Source organism: Sinocyclocheilus rhinocerous, unplaced genomic scaffold (assembly GCF_001515625.1).
Source record: "Sinocyclocheilus rhinocerous isolate Xijiao unplaced genomic scaffold, SAMN03320098_v1.1 scaffold1234, whole genome shotgun sequence".
In the NCBI taxonomy this organism is placed as follows: domain Eukaryota; kingdom Metazoa; phylum Chordata; class Actinopteri; order Cypriniformes; family Cyprinidae; genus Sinocyclocheilus; species Sinocyclocheilus rhinocerous.
Window position 1 is genome coordinate 1,804,492 of NW_015656153.1, and position 22,490 is coordinate 1,826,981.

The 22,490-nt window shown below is 36.1% G+C and overlaps 1 protein-coding gene across 2 annotated transcripts in view; it reads right to left on the reverse strand.

Annotated features, from left to right (window-relative positions):
* Window positions 1–16,423, reverse strand: part of LOC107719483 (serine/threonine-protein kinase D1-like) — a 40,305-nt gene extending 23,882 nt beyond the window's left edge. For both annotated transcript variants that reach the window (XM_016526902.1, XM_016526901.1), the window contains exon 1: window positions 15,897–16,423. In XM_016526902.1, coding sequence (XP_016382388.1) covers window positions 15,897–16,061 — 165 coding nt within the window. In that variant the 5' untranslated portion in view covers window positions 16,062–16,423. The remainder of the gene's footprint in view (window positions 1–15,896) is intronic.
* Window positions 16,424–22,490: the final 6,067 nt, after the last annotated feature.

Here is a 22,490-nt window from a genome sequence, read left to right on the forward strand (position 1 = left end):
TATATATATATATATATATATATATATATATATATTATTGCTTTGAAAATTGAAAATTTTAATTAAATTAATTTAAGGAAGTAGAATTAAAATTGAAGGAAATTCAACTTTTCATTTTCTTAAATATGATATATAAATAAATATAAATGCCACAATATATAATATAATATAATATATCATATTTTTGATACATTTTTATTTTGATCCATTCTTATTCTTGTCATTCCAATTCAACTTTCTGTGTGTTGTGTCCAGTTCAATTCAAATTCCATGAATTTAAAGTCAGCTAGCTCTCAAATGCTCAATTTTGTTCAACCTTTTCCTGATTAAATTCTCTTCACACTTCATAAACACTTTTCTGGTTTTGCAACCATGCAGCTGAGAGCACGTATGTGCCTGATATTCCTGTATGTATATAAACGTACAAAGATTCAGGAAGCCGCTTCGAATGAGATTTCTGAAGAGGCATCTACAGAGAGCAAAGTATGGCACAGCGCTGAAAAGGAAGTGAACGAACGTGGAGAAAATCCAATTTCTAAATAGAGACACCGAACAGCAGTGACTAACGTTGAGAAAGAAACTGCGGGATTACAAAACGGCTCCATCCAAGATATCTGGATGCTAACAGACCGTGAAAGCATATGATGATTATCAGGCTACAGGTTAACAGATTGAACACTAATCATTCGCCTTGTTCCCAATCCAGTCGAATAGCCGTGTCACATTTATTCACAATTCCAAATGTGCCATTTTACAGTCAGAGCCTCTAAAGAGCATCTGATCGATGCAAATGTTTCAAGCGCGCTTCTAACCAGAGCACTGGTTTAGAGAAAACAGCGATGACTCTATCATTGTTTAGCAACCTGGCAGAGGAGCTCACCTCCGAACGCCCACTCAAGATGTACACTGCACCAAAACGCGCTGTTAGCGTATCATTCACTGAGGTGCCTTTTAAAAGCATACCACCGCAAGCACGCATTCCAAACCAATGCGTGGAAATTTGATTCGAGCCCCACACAGACTCTCCTCCGGTATTCTCACGACATTACGGTGTGTATTAGATTAAATTTGACACCACTTGCAGGACACAGGTTTAATTGTGCAGATTCCTTCCCCTCTTGTCTAGCTCTAATGAGTGCTATACAATGAAGATACACAGAGGCAAGTGTGCTTTTGAGGTCACCATGACAGCAGCCTCACTGTAACAGTGTGGGTTGTCATGGCAGCGGACACCCAAGGCTCTTTCCTGATTGAGCATTATTCATTTGTTTGGCACAAATGGATGCACATATATCTGCTGCATGTCAGAGCCATCAAAGCCGAAGACACACCGATCCTTGTCATTAACCCCTTGGGAGATGTCTGGCTCCGATCGGTGGAATCCTCTGACAATAACTCTATGTTATTGCCTCTTAGAGAGCTGCCCAGACCCCCTTGCTTGATGGTCTTTCATGACTGTCATTTTCTGCCATCTCTCTGTATGTGTTTTATAGATGACAGGCTAGCGCGGAGAGAAGAACATCAATTTGGATGTTGTCTTCCCTTTAAACAACTGGTTGCTGAAGCTGGTTGTCAGGGTGGAGCGAGCACTTGTGTGTGTCGAAAAAGGCAGGTATGTTGAGAGAGGAAAAAAAAGATGGACGGGCAGAGAGAAAGAGCGAGCCAGCGAGCGCTCTGAAAGCTTGTAAGGAGTGATTCATCCGTTCTAACTGTCAACCCCCTCTCGCCTACGCCGTACCAGGCTCAATGCCCTGCTCTTAACGCTAAAGCGCCGTTCCTTCCTCCCAGCACCGCTTTGACATCCTTAAGAGCCTTAGCCCTTTAATTACTCAAACTAATGATATCAACCTGTTGTCATATTGGGAGACATGCATTATATTACATATAAAATACATATTGGATTACTGCTATTACAATTAAGCTTTAGCGTGTATAAATACATTTTCACATCACAGTGAATGTGCACGTGGATGTGTTGGATGATTTGCAATCAGTTAACCTTTGCATTGATATTAACTACTTTTAGCCGAGCATGCATGCAAAAACACATTATATCCATGAAATCACACTATATTTAAATAATTACTTTTCGTGACCTCTTAAAAGTATGTTTTATATAGTATGAATACGTGTAGTGTAATTGAAATCCGGACATACTCTATCTGCCATGTTGTCAGTGTCATGTGACTTGCAGTGTCAGTTGAGTCACTTCAATGATTTGCTTTATAGGACAGTAGTACAACGGAAGTAGTAGATAATTTTGGTACTTTTGCCTTTTGTTTTGGCTGTGTTTTCTTGCTGAAGGTAATGATTAAAAAATAGTCTGACCATAGTGTGTAGGCATTGTATTAGAGTGACCACCTGGTTATTGCTTTGTTGCAGTTGTGCTCAGAATTATTCATACCCTTGGTAAATATGATCAAAGAAGGCTATGAAAATAAATCTGCATCGATAATACTTTTGATTTTTGATTTTAAAAATGTACAAATATCTAACCTTTCAATTTAAAATGGAGGGAAAATCTCATCATGAAGTAAATGTTTTTCTCTAATACACATTGGCCACAAGTAATCATACCTTTTATTCAATACTTTATAAAACCTCCTTTTGCCAAGAGAACAGTTCTGAGTCTTCACCTATAATGCCTGATAAGTTTAGAGAACATCTAACAAGAGATCCAAGACCATTCCTCCAGCCAGAATCACTACAGACCCTTCAGATTTCCAGGTCCATGTTGGTGCTTATCTTCTTCAGTTCACCCCTCATTTTCTATAGGGTTCAGGTCAGGGAACTTGGTTTTGTTCTCAGTGACCCATTTTTGTTTTGATTTTGATGTTTTTTTTTTGTGGATCATTGTCCTGTTGGAAGATCCAACCTTAGCCCATTATAGGATTTCTAGCATGGACAGTCAATTGTTTATCTGTTGGTGTTTGATAGAATCCATGATGCCATCTATCTGAACAAAATATCCAGGATCTCTGGCAGAAAAATGGGGCCACAACGTTGAAGATCCAGCAGTATATTACATTGTACACATGGGGTACTACTTTTTATCCCTGTGTGCACCCAAACCATCTCGAGTGTTTGCGGTTAAAAAAGCAATTTTTTTTGTTTTATCTGACTATAGAAGCCTGTCCCATTTGAAGTTCCAGTCGTGTCTGACAACTGAATATGCTGGAGTTTGTTTTTGGATGAGCGAGGAGGATTTTTCTTGAAACCCTCATAAAATTACATGTGATGATGTACAGTAGGTGCTGTTTGCAATTTTTTGTTTTGTTTTGTTTTGTTTTTTTGAGGCTTTCTGACCCCAAAACTCAACTATTTTCTGCAGTTCTCCATCTGTGATCCTTGGAGAGTGTTTGGCCACTCAAACTATCCTCTTTGCCTTGCTTTAAGACAAAATAGACCCATGTCCTCTTCCAGGCAGATTTGTAACATTTTCTGTTGATTGGAAATTCTTAATTATTGCCCTGATGGTGGAAATGGGGATTTTTAATGCTTTAGCTCTTTTCTTACAGCCACTTTCTAATTTGTGAAGTTCAACAATCTTTTGCTGCACATCAGAAATATATTCTTTGATTTTACTCATTGTGATTAATGATGGCTGGATAATTTCATGTTCCTAGTCATCCTGGTGTGATAAAAAATGCTAATATGAATGGGAATATACTTCAGAGATATTTTAATCATAAGAATTAATTTTTACTTACAGTTAAGGTTAGATTTTTTGGAAACATCTGAAAGAAAGATCAAATGGATAAACAATCTGGACTTATTTTCACAGCCTTGTTTGATCATAGGGTATGAATAATTTTGACTACAACTGCAGAAGTGACAATGCAGGACATTTACTACTATGTACGACATATTATACTATGTAAATTTTGAAGCCTATTTGCCATTACATTGGACGATACCATGTTTTATAACGCCAATAAGCTTTGTTAATTTTGACCAGCTCTGGGACTGGCACTCAGTTTGCCCAGGTACGAACGATACAATGTAATTTACTCTGCAGGGCCTGTTCACTCTAATAAATAAAATGAACTGAATAACAGGCTAGTAAATAAAAATCACATTTTATACTAAAATAAATTCCCTTAAGTAGCGACTACTTTATTTTCCTTTATTAGACCATGCAAACATTACATGCAATTTTACCGGATTCAGTGCATCTTGAACTTTGAATTTTTTGTTGGATCTGGTAGGTTTGATCATGGATGTTCTTATCTAGAACGTGTCTAAATTAAGTTCTGGTTGGTGTAGCTGTATTTAAATGCTTTTGATGAGGTCCACACTGATTCCTTCAGTGTCCAGTCGTCAGCGGAAAATCCCTCTCTATGATTGCATTGATTAGTTAGTTATTTTCCCTGCTCTAGCTAGAACATGACGGCTGTACAAATGGATTTTTAAATGCCAGTCACATTTTATATTTTCATATTTAATTGTGTAATTTCAGGGGGGAAAAATTATACATAATTGAAATATGCTATATAACTCTGTATAATAAATAACTAGAAGAATAACAAAGTGCACAAAACAGTAAAACTATTTGCACTACAAACAATGTGTTTAGTTTAACAACAATACATTACAATAAAATGATAAGAAATACCAGTGTGCAATATCAAGCAGTATTACAACCTGTTTTGTACAGCAAAAAATAACCAGAAACGGATGACACCGGAAGCCTCACACATTCAAGTTACAAATGGTTGCACACTTACGTTAAATATAAGGTGGATATGGTAGAGATGTAGGCATATTTGGATGCAGTGTATATGTAAGGCTAAACCAAATACTGTCATGTATAAGGGCGGCCCTGTGACATGTGTGTCACACATGTTCTATCGTGGCAGTCTTATAGGAAGTGAAGGGAAAACAACATAAAAATATCAACTTGATATAAAATCAGGGCGGTTTATGTGACACTTCACTTCAAAACAAGTATAAATCGCAGTGAGGATTGCAGACTAAAGATGTGAGCTATCAGCAACAAGGATGACAACGACAACAGCAGCAGCGCATATGCGGTGATGTCTAACTATATTAGGCTACGAAATCCATGCCAGTAGATGAACAGACACCAGTGACGCACAGACCGTCGTCTTGTAATCAGTTTTGAGGATGATAAATAAGCAAGAGGCTATGAGCAGAGGAGAAATAGCTGTTCACACTGTACCAAAGTCAGTAGAGCAGTGTGGTCTGTTTCCTTGTAGTGCTATGAGCCATTGCGTGCAAAAGCATGAGTGAGTCAAATGTTGCACCACATTGTTTTGGCTCAAATGCTCTCATATTTGGCATAACTATACTATACATGTTAAGCAGATGCAATACTATGAAACATTTTCTTATTCACTGTAAAAATGATTTAATCATTATTGTTTTCATCCATTTGGCTCGTCACAGTAATTTCTGGCACTTCCAGAGGAGTTCTCCGAGTTTCAACTTGATTCATTTCATTAGTTTCACCATAAGTAAATTCAGAGTGGTTGGGTGAAGTGTAATGAACTTAACACTGTTGTAACTTTGGCAGTGAAGTTTGCTGTGAAAAAACTGTATGAACGTGCCAGAAGGGAGATTGCTTTGTACTGAGAAATATAATTTGCAATATTATGCTTTCCAAAACATGTTTTAAAAATGTGGCTGACAACTTGTATCTAATATTTAAGAATGCTGTCACTGAAGCACCAATAGAGGACAGTGCAAATATTTGTGTTGTTTAAGGAATGGCTGCGTTCTCTTAAAATAAAAATGCAAAATTCTACAGATTCTTTGTTATGACACAGCTCTTATAGTTGCTGTCATACTTCCTCACGTCATACGTGCTAAATTTAAAGAGATTGTTCACCCAAATATGAAAATTCTGTCATCATTTACTCACCCTAATGTCATTCCTGTATGACTTTCTTTGTTCTAAGATATTTTGAAGAATGCTGGTAACCAGTTCTGGTGATTACTAAAAAACACTAAGACATATGTATATCCTAACACTAAAGCCCCGTTCACACCAAGAACGATAATTATAAAGATAACTATAAAAATAACGATATTAGCGTCCACACCAGCGAACGATATCATCCGTTTATTCTAAGCGCACATGCGTCTGCCGCTTTAAATTCTTGAGCTCGTTACAGCAGGATGGATTCTGATTGGCTGCCGATTTTTTTATCGTTCATCAGCTGAGAAAAAATCGTTTTGAAAGTGATTCCAACGATATCGTTTCTCTTTATCGTTATAGTTGTGGTGTGGACTCTGCTATTCTTTAACATTGAGAACGATTTTTAGAACTATATCTTTATCGTTATCTTTATAGTTATCGTCGTTGGTGTGAACGGGCCTTAAGACATATTTTTTTGTTCCATAGAAGTAAGTAAAAGTGAGTAAATGATGACAGAATTTTCATTTTTAGGTGAACTATCCCTTCAAGGTGGCATGCATAATAACAAGCTGTTTTGGACGTATGGTCACCCTAGTTTTAAGAAGACTATGAATTCGGACATACATATCTTATTTCATAACACGGAGGCAAGCTATTTCAAATAATTCCAAAACACGGAAGTAAGCTACTTTCTTCCATTTCATTAGCCACTATATAATAAATAACTGGAAGAAAAAAAAGTGCAGAAAATGGTAAAACTATTTACACTACAAACCAATGTGTTTATGATGTGTGGTGATGTATGACAGCAACTAGAACTGTGTCATAACAAAGCATTTGCACAAAGCACTAATAACTGTTCAACAGATTAAATTTAAAATTTACAGAACTATGTAAAAATTACACTGTAAATAGGTGAACATGCAATAAAAATGATTAAAAAATATTTTACATGATTTTTAAACCTATTTCTCACAAAACAAACAAAACTGTGAATTTCAGTTAAATCAGTTAATAATTAAATTAATAATAAAGTTAATTCACAATGCATTAAAGGTGGGGTAAGCGATTTCTGGTAGCCAATGTTGACATTTGAAATCACCAAAACAAACACGCCCCTACCCCAAAAGGGTAGGGGCGTTTTGATAGCTCCGCCCCACACATACGTACGCAACCCAGGCAACGATTCTTTTGAAAAATCGCTTACCCCACCTTTAAATTGATCAGTGACAGTAAAGACTACTGCATTGTTACAAAATTATTTTTGTTAAAAAAAACTAGGTAACACTTTATTTTAAGGTGTCCTTGTTACACATGTACTTACTATTATAATAACAGTAAATTATGCATGCAAGTAACCCTAATCCTAAGCCTACCCATATAGTAAGTACATGTAGTTAATTAATATTTCTCAGTACTTAAATGTGTAATTACACTGTAACAAGGACACCTTAAAATAAAGTGTAACCAAAAACTATTTCAAATAAATGCTGTTCTTTTGAACCTTTTTTTATTCATCAACGAATCTTGGAAAAAATATTGTGTTTTTCACAAAAATATTAAGCAGCCCAACTGTTTTTGCCATTTATAATAAAAATAAATGTTTCTTGAGCACCAAATAGTGGATGAAAAGTGGCTTTGTTTCCCATTGACTCGTGGAAAATAAGCATTTAACAGAGGGTTTACACAAACCAAATCAATCCAATAATCCATGTACTCAACATAAGAGCAGTTCCTGTATAAAACATTTCACAGTTCAAAACATCTGAGAGTGGAAATGTATCATATTAGATAGAGAGCTGTAAAGTACATGGCTTTGTACATATACCAGAAAACCAAACTCAGAGAGACTTCAGAGAGAGCCAGTCAATGAGCCTAGACAGCATGAACCCTAACCACCATCGGTCAATCAGTCTGCCCGAGCCATGTGTAGTCTGCAGGTTAGTAGCTGCTGGCTGTGCTGTAACAACCACTGATCAATACTATTGGAGCACTGCTCCTATTTTTATACACCCTATACACACACACACACAAGGAAACAACCATCTGTGTGTTCTGCAAAAGACATTGCTGCTGCATCAAGATGTTATAGACCAGGTTCATGTCATATCATATCATATCATATTAATATCTATAAAAGTTTGAGGTAGTTCACCCAAAAATGAAATTTCTGTCATCATTTGTGCAAAAAAAAGTTAAAGTTTTAGAATCCAGTGACTTCACTGTATGGACAAAATGTCCTTCAAAATATCTTAAGTTCCACAGAAGTCATATAGGTTTGTAACAACATGAGAGTGAGTAAATGATGACAGAATTTCCTTTTTTGTGGGCTGAACTAGCCCTTTAATCAAATCTATACTGACGATTTCTAACGACTAGAATTTGCATAGGCCAAAAAGGAGCAGAGCACCAATTTAAAAAAAATTAAGCTAATCATTGAGATGGTAAAGAGCTTTATGTCTCAATTCAAAGCTCAACATTAAGATCTCACTCACATACTGTACATTTACATGTGCTTAATCCTGTGGAGAATCATCTGGGTGAGCGACACTATAAAATGAGACTGCACACTGTATCTAATTACAGCTCTCTTTTAGGACTGCTAAGATTCTCATTGTCACCTTAATAGCTGTATGTTCACACTTTATTAGTGAGTATTTTACAGCTCTCTTCCTCAGTGCCGACATGCCCACTAACTAACCCTTGGCAAAGTGCACTCGGCTGGAGACAGCGCAAGTTCTGTTGGGCTTTGAGGTGCTACAGCAGATCATTAAAATAACATGACAGGCTTAGCGGGTGGTGCACCTCTAAATTGACTTCATAATTTTGATATTTTGCCTATGATAGGGTGAACTGGACTACCTCACACAGCATGAGGTGCAACAATCATGAAACAATATGTAAGCCAAGCTTTTGTGTGCTTCTCCAATCACTGTACTGCTTTCATATGAAATTAACAACATTTAAGTCTTGATTAGATTAAGAGTGACTTTTTTGCCTCGTTGCAAAAGCATGTTTTATGAAAAGGGTCAATAAGGATGTCCACAATAAAGAAAATGTGGTGTAACCATCAATTACAAGTAATAACATATGTTCCACTCTGAATGAGTGTACAGGTAAATAAGGTAAGTATATTGAAGGTATACAGTAAGTATGTAATATATTCCTGTGATGGAAGAAAGCTGAATTAGCATAATCATTCTAATACACTGAAATGAAAAAAAAAAAAACAGCTGTGCTGCTCAATATTTTTGTCGAAAATTTAATACATGTTTTCCAGGATTCAACAATGAATAGAAAGTTAAAAAGAACAGCATTTATTTCTATTCTATAAGCATTCTAAATGTCTTTACTGCCACTTTTGATCAATTTTTCACATCGCTGACCCAAAAAATGTCAAAGGATATTTCACCCCTTACTTACATATATCAGTAAAACAAACAAAAAGTGCTAAATGCTTAAATAAATCAGACACTTGATCCGTAAATTTCATGGTGATGCTTTAAGGTTCAACTCGAAGTGACTCAAGTATACCTTGTTATAGGGATTTTTTTTTTCAGTAACTGAATGTACAGACTACTAAAAAAGCACTACATGACTGTGTTTGTGCTTGGTTCTCCTGAAGAGATAATTGTGTTTTCCAAACCCTGCTTGAACACCCATGAAAATGATGTAACCTCCCAGTAAACTGCATTGACACTGAGACAAACACTACATATTTTTAGTCATTTCAATTACTGCAATATGCAGTGTTTACTTCATTACTGAAAGCAATTAACAAGTTTCTTTGTTAACTCTCCGTCGTATTTCCATGTTGGCGCTCATGAGAGTCCATATCTCAATAATGCTATTAAATGAAAGAGCAAAACTGAAGTCCTGCGCTCCAAGTGGGTGCACCTTAGAAACACATTTGAAGACTATTTTGCCAGAGCCACAGTATTCTATACAACAACAAGAATCCATTCAGCCACCTGATTGGCTGAAAGACCAAAGGGTGCTTTGCAGTGCCGCTACACATTGTTGAAAAATCAAGATGAATGGGATGCTATGAAGCCACGGTTCTCAAAAACAGACGTAAGCACACGCGTACACGCATGCACACCATCATGTATCTCATGGTAATGAAAGCTCTTTGAATACTCTCCAGAACAGCTGCTCAACAATGGGCTATGTGCAGCTCTCATCTCTCACCCCAGTGTGGGAGTGTGTGTGTGTGTGTGTGTGTGTGTCTGTGAGTGCGTGACCCCACCACACATGGCTCTCGTCATCATAATGGCACTCGGATAAGTACTTCACAGGCAATCATAATCAGTTGCCAAGCAACTAGAAAGACTCACATAGAAAGACCAGTGCTGGGAAGATGACCATATAAGCTAATATCGATAATTCAAATATAATGTCTTAGGCAATGTAAATGTATAATTGTGTTAAAATCTACAGCTTTTGAAGCCTATTTCGTCGCAACACTGTGAATAGCAAAATACACTGGTCTTTTTTATGCCCACTTTCAGAGAGACTCCATGTGCGTCAATAAACCTAGCTCCACGACAACGAGGATCTTTTTTTACATGTTTTAGACCCATGATGGATGCATTAGGCTGATATGAAATCACTCGTCAAACACAAGTAGCTGTTCCGCACAGCCGTCATCAGCTATGCTCATCTGCCAGCCGCGTCTATGCTATGGACTGAGCGATGGATCGGTTAGTGCTTAGCATGAAGAGTGCGGCAGCCCCGCTGATTAATAAGAACACTTTGAGGAGCAGTAATGCAAAAAGGTGCAAACTTCAAACAAAGGCGCTATCACTTTAATTAAGCCTGATAATCCAGAGCACTAATGGATTCACAGTCTATTAGGCAGCCCCTTGATAGCACTAAGGACTTTTGTCAATGTGAGAAAGAAGAGAAGTGGTAAAGAGAGTTTTCATTTCTTTCACCGCAGGTCATAATGCTGCCCTTTGTTGCTAGTTTTATGTGCTCCTTATGGTAAATGTATGGAGTGATTTTTTTTTAAAACCTATATTTCATATAAAGTCTATTTTCAAAATCGCTTTTAGAAATATCATGTGCTTGTCTTCTAAATTGAATGGCTTGGTCATTTCATCAAAGATGAGTCTAAGTAATCATAGAAAATCTCCCAGAATGCGATTCTGAATCAACTGAATCATCGTGTAAAGGCCATTCACACCAAGGTTGATAAATACAATAATAACAATAAAGTTTTAGTGAAATCCACACCACAACTGTAACAATAACATCACAGAGCAACCATATATCGTTGGAATCCATTTCAAACTGATTTTTTCCAGGTGATGAACGATAAGAACACTGACAGCCAATCAGAATCCCAGAATTTGCATTTAAAGTGGCAGACAACAAAACTGCAGCATGTGCTTGATAAACAGAATGTGATTGTATTTTGGTGTGGACGCTAAAAAGTTATCATAGTTACCTTTATAGGCCTAGTTATCATTCTTGGTGTCAACATGCCTTAAAGGAATAGTTCACCTCAAAAATGAAAATTGTCATCATTTACTCACACTTATGTCATAGTAAAACCTGTATGTTGAACACAAAAGAAGATATTTTGAAGAATTTTGAAGAACCAGACAGTTGTTGGTCCCCACTGACCTCCACTGTAGGGAAAGAAATACTATGAAAGTCAATGGGGACCAGAGCATGTGAGCGAAGCGGAGCGGTGTGACGCTCCGCTACGTTTTCCGCTCTATGGACGTGCGCTCCACTTTACCAGCATTCTTTAAAACATCTTCTTTTATGTTCGACATAAGAAAGAAACTCATACAGGTTTGGAATGACATGAGGGTGAGTAAATGATGACAGAATGTTCATTTTTGAGATGAACTATTCCTTTAATACAATCAAATCTGCGACACATTTTCACTCTGTCCTTTTAAAATGTTTCCCCTCAATCTGACCTTTATAATCTTGCAGTTGCTGTGAATAAGTTTTCCTTACAGCAAACATCTTCATGTTCTGTTTCTAAAGTGAAAATATAAACACATCTTCAGCTATAAATCTACTTATATTTATATAAATCTCAGTACTGACAAACTTATAACCACCACGTTAGCCTGTTGAAAAGCTTTGCACACTGTATTATGACAGAAATTCTATCATACTCTTTAAATTGGTTCATGGTCAAGCAGTCTTGCTCCACCTTTCATGACTTGTTGGGATTTGACTGAGGGTGGTCCTTGATCCTTACAGCTCAAGAGACATTTGTTATCCTCTGCTGTACTTAAACGGTTCTCTGGCTCGGACCTTAACTTGCATCATAACAAAGCAGCAAAGCAAAGAGGCCAAATGAAGTTGTAACTAGTTGAAGTTGATTGCCAAGGCCAGCTTATGTGTAGAACATCTTGTCCTTAAAGGGACAGTTCACCTGAATGAAGCTTCTGTTATCATTATTACTTTATATCTATATAAAACAAAAGGTGAATTAAAAAAAAAATATATATATATATATCCTGTTGCCCTATTAAGCATAATAAAAGTTACCAAAAAAGGGCCATAAACTTTAACAGTGACAAAATTTAAGTCACTATTTACTGAAAATCTTAAATCTTAAACTCTTAAAAATAAGGGTTAAAAAAGGCGTTTTTTACAACGTCACAGAAGAACCATTTTGGGTTTCCCAAAGAACTTTTCAATGAACAGTTCTTATTATTTTTTTAATCTACTGAAACTTTTTCCAATATAAAGAACATTTGGTGCAATGGAAAGGTTGGAGGTTCTTCATGGAACCAGTTGACGCCAATAACTGTAAAGAGAGCAGCAGTGATGTCCAATTTGTGAATGAATCGTTCTTTTTGATTAATCATTTGATCCAGTTCACAAAACCAATCTAACCTATTTGTTTATCAAGTTCTCATTGAAGCCATCTGAAGCTATGGAATATAGCACAAGTTGCATTGACTACTTTTAGATTTTAGAAATTTGAAAGCTAAAATCCTCATTCATTGTAATTGCCTGGAAAAGACCATTGAGTACATTATTAAAATGTCTGTTTTGTGTTCCACAGAAGAGAGAAAATCATGCAGGTTTGGAACAACATGAGGATGAGTAAACGATGGCAAAGTTTTTATTGTCACTATTCCTTTAAAGACGAATTCTGCCTGCAGTACGACAGGGAATCAACATATGAAGAAACTGAACAGTACTATTGTTAGAATTATATTCATCTGTTGTCACACATATGTTGTCACACATCAGACTTACCCTATATGTAACAATAAAAGAGAAGAGAAGGAAATGAAGTGTGACTCAAAGAGACAGCTCTGGGTTGTCAGATTACATTTACGTCTGAGCTACATGTTCTTTTCCATAATATGAACACCCGCACAACAGCACAGTACTGTGGGTAGACATACAAAACTAAACTTACTCCCTCCATCCTGCGAACACATACAGTACAACTAAACAATGTAAGCACAGAATTGTTTGAGACTGTCTGCACAACAATGCCACCTTCATCTCATACACACTTATTCAACATCTCACATCGAACTATTTAAAGTGTTAAATGCTCTGAGTGCTTATGCTCAAGAGAGCCTCCCCATTTGAGAACGTGTATACAAGGCGTTGAAGGAGCTCAGGTTGCAGATCTGTTGTTCTCATTTGCTTTTTTTCTTCTAAATATATTTAAACAAGTACTTCTATTTTCCAAAACACATACTGACAATGTCAGGCCTAAAAAAAAAAAAGGTGTTTCTTGTTAAGTGTCACATGATGCTTGTTGTTGTTATGCTTATCAAAATACTGTTCTGCATTTTAACACCTGTATGTCTTAAAACACTACAGACTGCAACCTCTGCACTTTGTGTCGCAGAATAAACTAGGAAGCCTCAAGGGAGGGAACGAGATTTTGGGAAGAAAACAATGTTTGATAATGGTGGGAATATGTTGTTGTCAACACCTCCTGTCTCGTCACAAACTTTGTAAGACGTGCGCAATGAGTAATATTTATGGAGCTAGTATCATTCTGGTGATGTGTCACAGGTGCTTACAAAACAGAGTATGCAATTTGCTAAAAGATATTAATAACTGTGCAGATGTCATCGTATGCGCCTTTTAAGTTGTGGTGACAATCTGACTGCTGTGTAATCACTGTGTTATGCAATTTTGGAGAATATGAATCTACACAGAAGTATTATTATAAGTACTTGTGAGTTCACATGCTACTTTACTGCATAAAGGTCGTCAGATGTGGCTTTCACTTTCATGTCATTCCAAGCACAATAAAGTTACACAAAAAAGTTAAAACCATAGCCATTAACTATTAGGGATGCGCCGATCCGATATTCATATCGGGTATCGGCTCCGATAGTGCCATTTTTCTAGGATCGGGTATTGGTCAGAGAGGGCGAATGATGCACTTGAAGCAACACGGCGTCAGGTATCGGAGGCGAAAAAGGCGGATCGGAGCATCCCTATTAACTATATTTATCAGAATGAAAAACATTAAAGTTATTTATAATTTCCATACAGTAAGCAACTTTTAAGCTTCAAATAGTCCATATGACTTGTTCACTATATTCCAAGTCTTCTAAACCCACACAGTAGTTGTTGTTTTTTGTGAGGAAAAACTGAAATATAACATTATTCACTGAAAACCTTTGTTCCAAACCAATAACTTTAAGATGCACAATAGAACTTCTTTGCAACATCTGGAAACTTGGCACAGAAACTTAATTTGAGTTCTTGTGTATCATGTTTGACCAATATTTTAGAACTATAGGGGAGAAAAGAGCAAAGAGTGTTGCTAAAGAACCATTTCCATTTGGATTTGGAGAAATATGAGGGTAGGTAAACTTTTTTTGGGCTACATTTTTACTTTACTCTAAGAGCTCCACTTCGGGTTAAAATTCAGTTTGCTTCAGTAGATCACAACTTGTAGATTCTGGCAATAGAAATTTCTAAAATTAATTACATAAAAATATTAAGAACACACAACTATAAATATTCTTACATATTAAACAAATAATTTTTTTGATTTCTAAGGATATATTCTAAAATATCTAAATATGTTTTCATCTATTGCCAAGTTTCATGCCACTGTCACTTCTCATTTTAATGAATTTATAGTGTAATTTTGCCAAAACAGTATTAGTCTCATGGCAAAAAATATATATATAAAAACTCCAGAGCAACAATGCAGATACGATGTTTTTGATTAGTAATTTCTATCCATTTAATCTGATTATTTAACCGTTCTTACATCGTTCTTGAAAATGCATGGTTTAAGTAAGTCCAAGGCCACCTTATAAAACTATTTCATCAGGTGAGCCAAAGTAAATCTTGCCTTGATGTTGACTAAGTGTAACATAAACTTGTAGGATATCCCAATTCCCAAACATCATCAAACAAAGCATAAGACCACTGGCCATAATCCACTGAATAGTTTTGAAGGAATGCAATACAGTAGGAGAGACAGGCCTGCAGTACTCTATAGCCTATGCTGTGTGTTAGTACAAGCCCTTCACTGGTTCAATAAGTGCCCAACGTCACCATGTCGTCATCGCTGTCAATGGAAAATGCAATGCAGAACACTTAATGATGCTACACATTCAGTGTGTTTCTGTTGCTACAGTTTATGGAGTAAACTAACAGTACGACTAATTTTAACCGCCATTTTCTATTATTTTCTTCATCTTATTGTCATCTTTTGACAGTTTAAAGCTCGTTTGTAAGCCTGTATGTTCTGCTTAACAGACTCCTAAATAAATACATTCAAGGACAGAATTCATTAGGCAGATATTTGAACAGATGCTGCCTTAAAACACAGAGCCAATATATAAATAACGCTTTCAAGTTCCTGCTAACTCAAAATTCTGAGATTCTGAGCACCAAATGTGTAAGCAGTCTAAAAAGTAGCTAAAAGTTATTTCCAAACTCCGGACTCCGGTCAATTCTTTGATTATTTAGGATGATTACATCTATGGTTTTATTACATGAAAGGCAATGAATGAAACATGATGCATAATGAAAGTGTTACCTTCTGGTCCACGATGGAGCATGCCATCTCTCGGACCTGCGCCAGGCTGAACTCGCCGGAGTCCAGCAGCACGGGTTCCCGGCTCAAGCCGATCTGGATTTGGAAGGAAATGCCTTGCGACCCCGGGAGGGGGCTCGGCGGTCGGATCACTGGAGGCACGCTCATATGAATCCCCTGGTGTCAACACACAATCACGCCTGGACAGCGATCAGATCGGGCTGTTTGATCGAGTTCACACACCGGTTGCGCAAACTGAGGCAAAACTTCAGATCCCTAAAGTCGTTCAGAGGGTAAACAGACGAAAAAGGCGAATTTCAAGCAAAAACGCTGGCACGGAAATGCAAAGAGTTATTTGGACATTGAGAGGCGATGATGATGATGATGATGATGGAGATATAGACGTCAGATATGTTTAATGTTGGGCTCTGATCAGACACCGCCTCCTGGCTGGTTCCTTCATCACGGAGGCTCAGATGCTGCTGCAATGGCGAACGGGGATGTGAATGTCAAAGTTTCTGTGCTGTGGATTAATTCTTGACACTCTGAAACACAGATAAAAACATTTTTAGCTTACAGGTTATATGAAATAGAGTCGGTACCCTGACAAAAAATTGCCATGGTAACCATAGTTTCCGCCAAAAATACTTCCGCAAAACCATATGGGGCATCCCTCGAACAGTGTGAAGCTTTTAGAATATTTCGTTTTTGTTTTACATAACAGATGTGGCTAATACCACGTTACGATTGTAGTTTAAAACTACTAGATTTGTAAGTTTTTTTAAGAGCGTTGCTGTTTGGTTGCTAGGGGGTTGCTAGGGTGGTTTTTACCTGCCCACGTTCACCGTAAGTCCCTCTGTCAATGTAAGTTTATGGAACATTTTAGTCCAGACCAAAAAATAATAATAAAATTATTCTTCACAAATTCTAAATTATGCTGATTTGCTGCTCAATTATTATTGGTGCTCAGCTATTAGGCTAATAATGGTTCTTCTTATTATCGATTTTTCTCCTTAATATTTTGTGGAACATTTATTTAAAATATATATGTATGTTTGTATGTATGTATGTGTATATTTACATTACATTATAAATGTTTTACTGTTGACTAATTTAATGCATATTTGCTGAATAAAAGCATTCGTTTCTATTAAAACACACACACCCATACCCAAACATTTAAATGGTATCAAGGCTTTTTCAGAAATATTAAACAGCACAACTGTTTTCATCATTGACAATAATAATAAATGTTTCTTGAGCACCAAATCAGCATTAAAATGATTTCTGAAGGATCATGTGACACTGAAGACTGGAGTAATGGCTGCTGAAAATTTAGTTTGCCTTTAGAGGAATAAATTGAATTTTGAAATATATTACAATAAAAAACAGTTCTTTTAAATTGTAATAGTATTTCGCAATATTCGTGTTTTTACTTTATTTTTGAGCAAATAAATACATAAATGCAGCCTTGATGAGCATAAGGGACTTCATTCCAAATCATTCCAAACTTTTGACAAATACTATATATATATATGTGTTAACCTGGACCACAAAACCAGTCATAAGGGTCAATTGTTTTGAAATTGAGATTTATACATCAGAAAGCTGAATAAATAAGCTTTCCATTTATGTATGGTTTGTTAGGATAGGACAATATGTGGCTGAGATAAAACCATTTGAAAATCTGGAATCTGAAAAAATATTGAGAATGAAGTTCTTAGCAATGCATATTACTAATAAAAATAGTTTTTGATTAGTTTTTGATATATTTACGGTAGGAAATTTACAAAATATCTTCATAGAACATGATCTTTACTATTATCCTAATGATTTTTGGCATAAAAAAAAATCGATAATTTTGACCCATACATGTTGGCTATTGATACAAATATACCCACGCTACTATTGCTACAAATGTACCCGTGCTACTTATGACTGCTTTTGTGGTCCAGGGTCATACATATACGTGTGTGTGTGTGTATATATATATACTGTATATACACACACACTACATACAGGTATATATAGTGTTTACCCTAGTGCAGCCCAGTGTTCACACTGACAAGGGCACACCAGTTGTAGCTTTTTCCCAGACAGAGTTGAGTGGTTCATTAAATGCCTTTTATTTAGATTGAAACTTACACATTAGGATGCAAATAACTCTGACCAGGCTTGAGTGGGCCAACTGTGCTCATGCACCTCCGTGTGTGCCGGCATTTTGTAAACAGAAGGGCTCAAGGACTTGTAGTTGCTAGGAGAGAGGCCAGCTGATGCTCGCCTCCCACGCATAGAGCAACTGTGTGTTCATCACTGCTGTAGTACCATACAGAAGGCCACCAATATCACTCGATTCAATTAGAGAGATCACTAATAGGACTGCTTGTTTTAGGTCAAATTAGACCCACACAGGCTTACCGCATTGTCAGAGAGCAGACAAATTTCCCCAAACAAATGATGTGTTGATTGTGGCAACATTTGTTACAGTCGGTTTCACGACAGGAAGTGTTATTTGTAGCTATATTGTTGGCTGTCTGTCAAAAGTATTTTTTTATGAAAACAAAATGAATGACTACAAAAGTCATTAAGATTTTTTTTGTCTTAAGATATAATGTTTTGAATGGGTAATACAGTACACTGTGAACACATTTCTCAAGTCAACTGTACTGTCTCACAGGCTGGCGGATTCATCACAATCCATTTGCAATAATTAATAATCCATGTCCTTTTTAAAATAACTACCTGAACACTAACCTTTAGAGTAATTTATTATATGTAATTAAAGGGATAGTTGAACTAAAATAGAAAATTCTGTCATCATTTACTCACCCTCATGTCATTCCAAACCTATAAGACTGTTTTGTCCATACAGTGAAAGTCAGTCAGGCCCAAAACAACACTGAACCCCATTAACTTTCATTATATGGACAAAAAATACAGAGACATTTTCAAATGATCTCCTTTTGTGTTCCAGAGAACAAAGACAATCATTAAAGGTTTGGAATGACATGAGGGTAAATGATGACAGAATTGTAATTGTGTTAGTGTAAATCAGTTTGCAATAACTCGTTGTTCTTCATTACTGCATGTTTTTCTTTCACTTTGCACATTTTTGGTTGATTTTGTGAAATAAGACTCAAGGATCGACCACGGCACAGCATTTTTTTAAGGTGACGCCAACATCTCGCATGCTGCTTCAGTTCCAGGTGGCTAACCTTTCCATGCGCATCGATTCTTGTTTGACTCTATAAACTCTTCATGACACGCAATTTCTCATTTGACAAAAGGAACTAAAATTATTCCACTCATAAGCCTGTAAAATAATCTTCCTTAAATAAATCTAAATTACAGAAGACAGGAAGTCAAAAGAACATGTCACACAGAAAGAGCGAGAAAACGCTGGCATATGCCAAAGCACCTCTTGACAGATAATAAGGTTTCTCTGTGTTAGGAGCCATTACAGGTCAGGACCCCCAGCAGCATGTCATGATGACTTCTAATTGCAATTTATGTAATAAGTAGGAAAGAGTTTTAGTAACATGGTCGAAAATGGAGCATAAATGATTAGGGGCTTGGCAGAAATGACAGTTTTCAGTTTAGTACCCCGCTCGCTCTCTCTCTCTCTCTTGCTGTGGCTCACTCAGCAATTAACTCAACGCCCATTACATCCTCAGTGCTGATCTGACTGACAGGGAAAATGTCTATATTTATAATTATGGAGAGTGGAGTGACTGCTCCATCAAGCCTTTTTGTGACATGGAGGTTTTGACTGATACGGTTAGTGTCAGGTGTGGCATCTTGGGGCAGTGGACGTTGTGCTTTGGTTTGGTTAAAGATGCATTTCACTCAATCCAACTCTAAATAAGAGTTCATTTCCAGTAAATGTATATTTTCCTTATAGAAAGAAAGAAAAAATTATCAATTAGTGCCTAAGAGGAAATCAAAACTCCAGAGTACTACAATATTTGGATATCATTAAAGCTGAAATAAAAATAAATGGAAACTAAATAGTAATAATATTATAGTGCTTTTCACAATACATGATGTCTCAAATTATTTTTACAGAAAATGCATATTTCTACAATACAATTAAAAGAAAACTTAAAGGGATAGTTCACCCAAAAATGAAAATTATGTTATTAATTACTCTCCCTCATGTCGTTCCAAATCCGCAAACCTTCGTTCGTCTTCGGAACACAAATGAAGATATTTTTGATGAAATCCGAAAGCTTTCTGACCCTGCATAGACAGCAATGTAACTACCACGTTCAAGGCCCAGAAAGGTAGTAAGGACATCGATAAAATGTGTAGTAAGGACATCGATAAAATGTTGAACCACTGATGAATGTGTCATCAGTGGTTCAACCGTAATTTTATGAAGCTACGAGAATACTTTTTGTGGGCAAAGAAAACCATGAAGCAGCACCACATGCATGCAAAATTGTTGAATAAAATCATTATTTTGGTTTTCTTGGAGCACAAAAAGTATTTTTGTAGCTTCGTAGCATTACTGTTGAACCAGAACCACTGATGTCACATGGACTATTTTATCGATGTCCTTACTACCCTTCTGGGCCTTGAACGTGGTAGTTACATTGCTGTCTATGCAGGGTCAGAAAGCTCTCGGATTTCATCAAAAATATCTTAATTTGTGTTACAAAGATAAACGAAGGTCTTACGGGTTTGGATCAACATGAGGGTGAGTAATTAATGACAGAATTTTAAATTTTGGGTAAACTATCGTTTTAAATATCAAAATATAAAAAAAAAGAAACTAAGAAAATGCGTATTACAAAATTACTCAAATTTGACCAAAATTAAAACTGAAAATAAAAAAAATGAAAAGATCATTCAAAATATTTATAAAAGCTATATACTAAAATATTCTGTAACATAACTGTGCATTAACGCACTTCTTTACTTCTTTTCAACCAAACTCCGACCTTAGACTGAGCCAAGAATATAATTGCGCAACACATCAAAGTTCAAGGACCAAGTGAGAAAAAGATCCTAATATATTCTGAATAATTATACACTAAATGTAGAATGGTATTATATCGTGGATATCTTTCAATGGTATTATATCGTGATCCAAATACCATGATAATATTGTCGTATGGTTATATGCATTTATCATTTGGAAATTTTCAGGTCATGTCAGGTCATGCATAAACATAAACATCTGATTCGTTATACAGCTTTTTTTCTTTATTCAATGCTCAGAATCAGCTCTTTATCTCTATAACATACAATGTAAAATCACCACTCATCAAATATAGGGTGCACACAGATCTGAAATAAACTCGTTATGGCAATCAAAGGGTTAAAGTGGATGCATCAAAGGAAAATAAGCATGTCTGATGTGAAACCATTGTTTTACAAGAGCTACTCATCAATCTTTTGTGGGCCTCTTCAGCCACTGTGCCCTCTCTACATGCTCAGTCTCATTCAGTCCTTCATTCACTGACCATTCATTATCTTTTCTGCAGACAACTTCAAAGCTAACAAAACTTACAATCCAAATGATTTGCAATTGGTTCCCTGCTTTCCCATGAAACTGTGCACTATTTGTTAATGCTCAGGTTCATGATGGGTAATACAAAAGGTTCATTTCATATGATAAACTATTAAGTTTTTTTTTTTTTGTATATTGTGAATGAGATTGACACTGACAGCTCGTCGTTCCAGCACAAACTTTGTTGTGCAGATCTTGTTTATTTAGTATGTGGTCAGCAGGGACACATATTAAATATCTGGAGAGACTACTTGAGCGAAAAGTCTTCATTTCGTTGGCTGATTCTGTTTGTTTTATATTCATTGTGATTGTGACTTTGGCAGCGATTTAAATCCCCACAGCGAAGACGCCTTTTCTGTAATGACACTTCTGAGGACTCTGCAAAAAGGTCCTGTTTAGAATGTTGTAGTTTTGCTGGGTGAAATTCAAATAACAATAGGAAGCATATATAACAGGGTATGTAAATGCCAATACCCCGATAAATGTGTGAAGTAAAGTGTTTTGGGTTGGGCCTGCACATAGTCAGTCTATTGTGTTTGTGCAGCATTTAACTGCATCATATTGATTGGTGGAAAAGATATTGATGGTAAAAGAAAATTTGGGGCCTTAAATGCTGCTATTTCTGTTTGATGTGAAAATGTTATTAAATTATAAATTTTATAAACATTTTATTTTAATATGTTTTATTATTAATTCAATTATTAATTAAAAATGATTAACTGTATGACTTATTTTCTTCAAAATGTTATTCTGAATAATGTTTTAGCTGTTTTTTCTAAGACAACCCTACTGACCTTCATTTATTTACACTATATATATATATATATATATATATATATAATGTTTGAGCAACTTTTTATCTATTAAGTCAACATGCAGAAAGCCATTTTGTAGTCAAGTGAGTACAAAACAAACAAAAAAACATTTATTTTTATTTTTATACTGGATAGTTACACCACCTGACATTTATTGAAATGTACTTTTTTTATGAAATGTACTTTTCTATGGAGCACAACATTCAGTTTTTTTTTTTTTTTCTGCAATTGTAACTCTCGGGGCTCCATGCAAAACCTATGAACTTA